A 7,783-nucleotide genomic window follows, 5' to 3' on the forward strand; every position below is an offset into this window, starting at 1 on the left:
TTTAAAAAAAGTAATGTTACAGGTGCTACAAGTCAGCTTCAATCATGAAATAGGCAGTGTGAAAGAGGTGTTATGATTTCAATAGACTCATTATTCGATTTCAGCAGACTGGCTAACATTGTGATGGTGATGATGAATATATTTATTATATAGAATGTTAGAGTACAAGTACAGGCAAACAGTAGCATGTATTACAGTACAAGTACAGTCACACAGTAGCATGTATTACAGTACAAGTACAGTCACACAGTAGCATGTATTACAGTACAAGTACAGTCACACAGTAGTATGTATTACAGTACAAATAAAGTCAAACATCCTGTCTAAGAGGAGCATTTCTAAAAAGCCCTTGCGGTCTTGTTTCCGTTGAAAGTCCTTCGTACATAAATCATCAACATTTAACAATACAAATAAAAATAAAACCAAAAGACACAGTGCTCTTCTAAATGCTAATGCTAGCGATATGGACATCAGGGTTGAGGGCCACAGGTCCAGGTTCTGCAGCACCACGGACGGAAGGACCTGCAGACACAAGTTGAGTCTCCATGGCTTGCATGGAGAGCTCCGCTGCAGTGTTTTGCAAGTTCTTTCAATTGTGATACTCAAGAGGTTCTCACATTCAGGCCTGCATGCTGGATGCCTTTTAGTAGCTCTGCATCTACTGCAGAATCTGAACTCAAGCTATCATCCTATCCACACAAGGGAAAAGTAACTCTCTTTTCACTGTGTCTGAGTTCCATTCAGTGCGTGAACCTGCAGGTTCCTCCAGGTTCTGCAGGTCTCTGCACCTGATTCAGGGAGACTGTGGGCGTGGCTCAGGGCTGTGGTTCTCTCATACAGCTCCATGGCTAATGCATCTGTGCGTTTCCCTTAAGTGTGTCACACACTAACTAAATGTTACTACCAGCAGTGATAAACTTTCTTTCTTTATAAACTTTCTTGTATCCATTCTTCATCCATCCGTTCACGTTCTTCTCCTAAAGCTCTTCTATTCTGCTCTGTGTGCTTCAAACACGCTGCAGGGACCGACAAGTAGCGGTCACAGGGAAAACGTGGACTGGAGTTTCAGTGATGTGGGCATTCTCTATAGGAACAGGTGGAACGGGTTCTCTACCTTACGTCATGAAGTGAGGGGAAACAGATCCATGATCAGATTTAAGTCAATAATGACAGGTTACATGTCTATTTATTTAAACTCATATTCTGGCGGCATTAATTGAATATGTCAGCATTTTTTACAGACTGAACCAATTTTTCTTTAAAAAAAATAAAATAAAACTGAATGCAGTTCCATTTTTCAGACGCTAGGGGGGCAATGCCCCCCCCCAAACTCCGCCTATGCCTGCACGCCTTAACATTATTAACAGGAAAACGTTTACTGTACGTACTATATATTTGTATTTCTCAAACAAATGTTTCGTTCTGAAAAGGTTCTGATCTTTGGTTTCATTCTATAATACTGAAACAATCTATTTAGATTAATGCCTGACTGTTAAACGTGTATAAAGTGTGTGGTGAGGGGTTTTACAGCCTTAAAACATTTATGTACATGTATAATAATAAAATAAAATAAAGATCACTACATTGCGGATTTCACCTTTATTATTTTTAGAACGTAACCCCCGCGGAAAATGAGGGACTACTGTATCTCACTCTCGGTCTTTCGTTATTCCAAACAAATCTTGAAATGTGTCTGTCCCACTCCCTAAATTGCTTAACTGGGATCTCAATTGGAAGAGTTGTGAATAAATATAACAGTCTAGGGAGAACATTCATTTTAACAGTCCGAATTCTGCAGCCCAGGTCAAGGGGGAGCAAGCCCCACCTGCCCAGATCATCATAAACTTCCATGTTAATATGTTTATAATTAACATCAAACATCTGTGAGAGATCCTTTGTTAGGAACACCCCTACGTATTTAATTTGCTGTTGTGACCAATTTAATTTATATCTGCCTCTTAGTTGTCTTGAAGGGACAAAATAAAAAGGTAACAGTTGTGTTTCTGGACATTAAGTCTGTAGCCCGAGTATTTCCCGTACATCTCCAGAGTGTTCATTAATAATGGAATGCTGGATTCAGGGTTTGGAAGCGTTACCATAACGTCATCTGCGTACAGAAACATTTTGTTTCTGACATTCCCTGTGGTTATGCCCTGCAGAGCAGGGTCCTCTCTTATTGCCTGTGCCAGTGGCTCGATAAAAAAATTAAAGCGCAGCCCTGTCTACATCCTCGCTGTAGTTTTATACGGTTTGAGATACGGCCATTGATCTTTATCCTTGCTGTTGGTGAGGAGTAGAGTGTTCCTATAAACAAATCACAAAATAAAAATCTTTTCATAACTTGAAATAAGAAGTCCCATCCCACTGAATCGGAAGCCTTCTCCGCATCAAGGCTGAGAAGGACTGCGCTTGACTTTCGCCGTACGTATATTGTCGTGTTTGCCTGTTACTCATGAAGCCTGTCTGGTCCTCATCGATTAACGACCATTATTGTGTTCAGTCTGTTGGCTAAAATAGCTGCGTATAATTTATAGTCTACATTCAGCACACTAATCGGTCTATATGCTTTACAGTCCATTTTATCCTTCCCCTCCTTTGGTATTACTGATATAAATGCTTCACTCCATGGTGGTGGGCGGAGTCAACAGTTCAGGGCGTGGTTAAAGCAGAGGAAGTAACATTTCTCTCATGCCTTTGTCTCATTCTGGAGATTGATAGATTTATTTTCGTATTTATTTCCACAAATATTTAACATTTTTGAATCTTGTTTTATATTTTTATATTTATATTAACTGTTTTTTTAAACGTTTATATTTATTTTTAATTGTGGCAGTTTTTGTCCTCCATATTGCGCAACGAAACGCATCGAGACACGTCCGGGTTACCTGTGGGGCCGGAGGCGGGGACTAAATACCTGAGGTGGGCGGTACTTCCCGACCTTAGACCCCGCAGAAGGAACGGGAACCGGACCAGGATGGCCACGGACTTCACGCAGGACACCGTGTTGCGTTTCCTCCAGACCAGAGGGGGCTCGGTGACAAACTCCGAACTGCTCCTGTACTTCCGACGCTTCATTCGGGACCACGCAGACCGGGACAGGAACCGGGAGCTTTTCAAAACGTACGTCAACGCCGTGGCTACCGTGCAGCAGGTGGACAGCGTGTCTCACGTCGTCCTCAGGAGGAAGTTCAAAGAACGTGTCCCCGGCGGCGGTCAGCGGGGCGCGCCTCCGGTCCCCGACCGGGAGAGCGCGCGACACAGCCCGGCTGGACGAGACCAGAGCGCGCGGGAGGTGACGTCACCCACCGGAGCAACAGCCCTACCGGCAGCCGGGATCGTTCTGAATAACAACGACGTCGTGAACGCGCCTGAGGTTCCTGGCAGGCCAGCGCCGGTTCCGGTTCAGACCCCCGGTGGGGGCCACGGCCCGCCTCCCAGAGAAACCCTCCACCAACCCCCGGTCCCAGAACCGCTTGGAAGGAGGTCTGCAGGAAGCCTTCGTCAGGAGCCCGATCCTCATCCTCAGGTTGTCCTTCGCCACAAACATCGGCCGAGTTACAAAGCGGCAGTCTCCTACGATGAAGACGAGGAGGAAGAGCAGAGCCAGACGGGACACGGTTCAGCAGGAGGGGCGTGGCCCTGGAACGCTCCTCTCGGAGCCTCCGTCAGGGCCATGTCTGCGTCCTCACCCTGTCTCGTAGACCCGTGCACGCCTCCCGCTGTCCTCTCCTCGTCTTCGTCAGAGGGGCTCCCGCCGAAGATTTACATTCAGGATGTGAGGGGGGACGTGCTGCCCAGCGCCGGTCCCGGGAGGGAGGGCTGGGCCGGGTCAAGTCTCGGACCGGGCTCTGCCCCGGAACAGTCGCTGTCCACGACGTCTTCAGAGCGAGAGGAGGAGGCGGTCCACCGTCTTCATGTCCGTCCGTCCAGCGGCGAGCAGCCGCCGTGGAGCGCCGCGGGGACGGGGGGTGTGAGCCCAGGTAACGCACCTGCCTGCCGCTTTGAGACCTTTCACTGCGTATCAGTCCGCCGCTGAAAACAGTCCCGGCGGGATCGACTGCTGCGTTCTCCCTCATCACGGCACGATGGTTCTGCTTGCGTCTCGGCTTTGATGATGACACGGGAGTTGATCCACGTGAAATCGATCGTCATGATGTCTCGCCGCTGTTGGAATGCGTTTCCTGATCAAAGTGATTGGCTCTGTTCAGTAGGTCAGGGCCAACGCCAGCCGAAGATCCGGGAGGCCCTCCAGCGGGCCCAAAGGGCTGGGATACGTCTCGATGGCGCCGGGACGTGGCGCCGCTCCGCCGACCAGGACTCGGCGGCTCCTGTGGCGCCGTGGCGTCTCTCCACAGGTCAGAGCTACGGTCTGGACCGGCACCGGCGGTCACTGATGGCTGGAAGGCACGCCGACTCTGAGGAGGTGTTGGAACCTGACCTTTACTTCACTCAGCAGGTGATCTCCACGACGGCCGTGAGGAGGCCGAGTCTAGCGAGGGCTCCGCCCTCTCAGCGCCGCTGCGTCAGCGCCCGGCGGTCGCCGGGCGGGTGAGCAGCCTGTTGAGAAACAGGATGTGCCGCAGCCTGGGGGCTGACCTGGACCACCTCCTCCAGGAGGAGGCGAGGGGAGAAGGAGCTGGAGGAAGTGAGGCGGCCCGTCTGGCCCGCCTCCAGCTGATTTCTTCCACACTCAGTCTTCCCTACAAGCGGTCGTCCTCCTCTCTGTCATCCTGCTCCACGCCGCCTCGCTGCCACAGCCTCGCCGACCTGATGGAAGGCATCGGGGGAAAGTGGGGGCAGGGGAGCCTCCCCGCTGCCTCCTCATTGTCTCCTCATCACGAAGGCCCCGGCAGACCGGTGACACGCTTTATATCCGCCTCCCGTTCTAATCGCATCAATGCAGCGGCTGCTTCCTGCAGCGGGGCTGGCAGCCCTGTAGGGGGCGATGCATTTGTGGGACTTGTGTAAGAGTCTAGATCGTGGCGTCCGGAATCCCTTTGACCCTCCTGGAAGTATAAAGTATCTTCCACTCTATTTGTTTAATTGCTTTGATTTGTTCTGGGATCTGATATTTCATTTCTATGAACTCTTCACAGATTGTTGCGTTCCCATTTTGTAAAAATACAAATGTACTGTGGTTTTGACAGACTGGTAGATATTGTTGACTGTTCTAGAACGGCAGTTTGTGAGCAGCGAGGGCACCGAAAAACGAATGTTTGCGGGGAAGATCCAACACTCGACTAGAAGAAACTCACTTTTAACGTGTTTCTACACTATTATGGTGTTCCGGCGAAACTTGCCAAAATGTTTTTATTGTGTGCTAAAAACGTCACCTCACGGTTACCATGGTAGCGTGCATGAACGTACTCCTGCTTCCGGGTTTAGAGCGTTGCGGACAGAGCTGCTTGGTACAGAAATGTGCTCGTTGGACCAGAGACGCAGATATTTCATAAAGTGCCTGAGAACGGCGCTAACGTGGGACCTTCAAAGTGTTAACTAGCGCGAAAAAGATTCAATCTGCTAATCCACAGAGGAGTTCTTCATTTTGTCGTTTGTTCTTGCCACCAGTCGCTGGTCCCTCTGGAGCCCAGGGAACACAGCTGGCTGGTGAAGGGGGCTGCGGGGGCCTGGCCCGACATCTACTCCCTGTTCAGAGAGGACTCGTCCCTGCTCAACCGACGGGACTTCGTCTCCGGCTTCACCGTGCTGCACTGGATTGCCAAACACGGCGACCACAGAGTCCTCAACACCTTATGGTACGTGGCTAGCCGTTAGCGCCGTCTGAGCGTACAGCGCATCGTTGGCTGCAGCTGGCGACAGATAGGTGGTGTGTTTTTGATGGCTCCGGTTTTCGGGGCGTTAATCTGGGGCCAGTTTGGGCCTGCCAGCATCCCCAGGGCGATGCTGTCTGAGCTAAACCTCCAGAGACTTTGTGACCTCCTGATAAACAGGAAGTAAATATTTCTCTCGTGTCATTAAACAGAGAATTGAGGAGTTTAAAGGCTGCCAGCTAAATTTTCCCCAAATTCTGATTTTTTTTATTGTGTGCATGGCGGTTGCCTAAGTTCCCACAATGCTGTGCAAGGTGTTGCTTCGTGTTGAACATTGACCAGGTCACACTTTTTTGGTGGTACAGAAAAAGGTCGTTACAGTCACGCATCGCTTCGTTTTATACGGTCAAGTCGGGGCATTCTATTGTTTTCGACACGTCGCGTTGGATTTTCGACTTTAGCATAGAGGCTAGGAGATTCATTTTGGAACATGACGATTGAGCCCAGTCGTTAGCGGCTAACCCCTCAGCTAAGATGAGTTGCTTCATTCTTTCTCATTCTAATTGTGAACTGAATATTTTTTTACGAATTCCAGACAAAGCAAACTTCAGCCGGAGGATATTTAGTGAAAGTCCTCGCTTCCGAGGCCGATGGTTGCTCAATGTGACCAGCGTTGACGCACTCTCTCTGGTCTTGCACTCAGGTATGGCGTTGACAAGGCCGGTTTGACCCTTGACGTTAATGCTAAGTCGACAGCCGGCCACACGCCTCTCCACATTGCCGCCATCCATGGCAACAAGAACATAATGCGGTTGCTGGTTAGCAAGTTCAATGCAGACGTGAGGCTGAGGGACATGGCAGGAAAGCGGCCCTGGCAGTACCTGAGCCGCGCGGCGCCGTTGGACGTCTTTCAGCTGCTGGGAGCTCCGTCACGGGCAGCTGGGCGAGCAGACGGTGGCCGGAAACCAGAGCAGCCTCAGCGCCGCCATCGCCGCCATCACTTCTCCACAGCTTCCTCGGGACAGAGGCCGGTGACCATTGCAGGCACAAAAAAGGTTAAAAGGTCATCTTCTATTGCTGCGTTCCTCAAACACAAATCGCTGCGCCGGTTTCATGGACATCAGTCCGACTCTTCAGTATAAGAGCCTGGGGCATGCTGGGACATTGGGTTCAACCTCAGGAGGAGGGATGGTTCCGTACTGGAGGGTTCATCACCAGAAAGCCAAGAGCTGGAAACATAAAGGTCTGCAAACCGGCAGGAAAGTCTTTGATTACTCCTCTGAAGACAATGATCGAATGAATTCAATCATTATTTAGCTTTTCAAATCAACGCAACCTCTCACTCTGAGCCCCAAAGACCACTTTGAGTGGAACCAGCAGCCTCGTAGTCTCAGCCCAACTTCTTAATCTCCCAACACTGCCTGGCTGATAGGCTTTCAAAGAGCTTTCATATGAGCCTTCAAAGAGTTTTCCAGTACAGCATAGCCACAAAACACCGGCCTGGAAATGCTCTTGTTGAACGGGAAATATTATTTCCAGTTCCTACCACATTCTGCTGGAGTCCAAAGGGTTCCACAAAGGAGACACAGAGCTGCTACGTTCCAGTAGCATGATGCTAATCACTGCCAGCTAGCCGTTCCAGTAGCATGATGCTCATCACTCTGCCAGCTAGCCGTTCCAGTAGCATGATGCTCATCACTGCCAGCTAGCCGTTCCAGTAGCATGATGCTAATCACTGCCAGCTAGCCGTTCCAGTAACATGATGCTAATCACTGCCAGCTAGCCGTTCCAGTAGCATGATGCTCATCACTCTGCCAGCTAGCCGTTCCAGTAGCATGATGCTCATCACTGCCAGCTAGCCGTTCCAGTAGCATGATGCTAATCACTGCCAGCTAGCCGTTCCGGTAGCATGATGCTAGTCACTGCCAGCTAGCCGTTCCAGTAGCATGATGCTCATCACTGCCAGCTAGCCGTTCCAGTAGCATGATGCTCATCACTGCCAGCTAGCCGTT

General features: G+C 50.1%; 1 protein-coding gene across 1 annotated transcript; it reads left to right on the forward strand.

The window, feature by feature from the left end:
- The first annotated feature begins 2,974 nt into the window (after positions 1-2,974).
- Positions 2,975-6,913, forward strand: LOC137905638 (ankyrin repeat domain-containing protein SOWAHB-like). Its single transcript, XM_068749881.1, has 5 exons — positions 2,975-3,980; positions 4,212-4,355; positions 4,457-4,857; positions 5,569-5,756; positions 6,475-6,913. Exons 1-5 carry the CDS (start codon positions 2,975-2,977, stop codon positions 6,911-6,913), a joined length of 2,178 nt encoding a protein of 725 aa, XP_068605982.1.
- Positions 6,914-7,783: the final 870 nt, after the last annotated feature.

This window comes from Brachionichthys hirsutus, chromosome 16 (assembly GCF_040956055.1).
Source record: "Brachionichthys hirsutus isolate HB-005 chromosome 16, CSIRO-AGI_Bhir_v1, whole genome shotgun sequence".
Lineage (NCBI taxonomy): Eukaryota > Metazoa > Chordata > Actinopteri > Lophiiformes > Brachionichthyidae > Brachionichthys > Brachionichthys hirsutus.

Bases quoted from the DNA above. Each gene is read 5' to 3' on its own strand.
- LOC137905638 (XM_068749881.1), top strand. From the start codon at position 2,975: ATGGCCACGGACTTCACGCAGGACACCGTGTTGCGTTTCCTCCAGACC. The intron at 3,981-4,211 runs GTAACGCACCTG...TCTGTTCAGTAG, and splicing joins GACGGGGGGTGTGAGCCCAG to GTCAGGGCCAACGCCAGCCG. The intron at 4,858-5,568 runs GTGACACGCTTT...TCTTGCCACCAG, and splicing joins ACGAAGGCCCCGGCAGACCG to TCGCTGGTCCCTCTGGAGCC.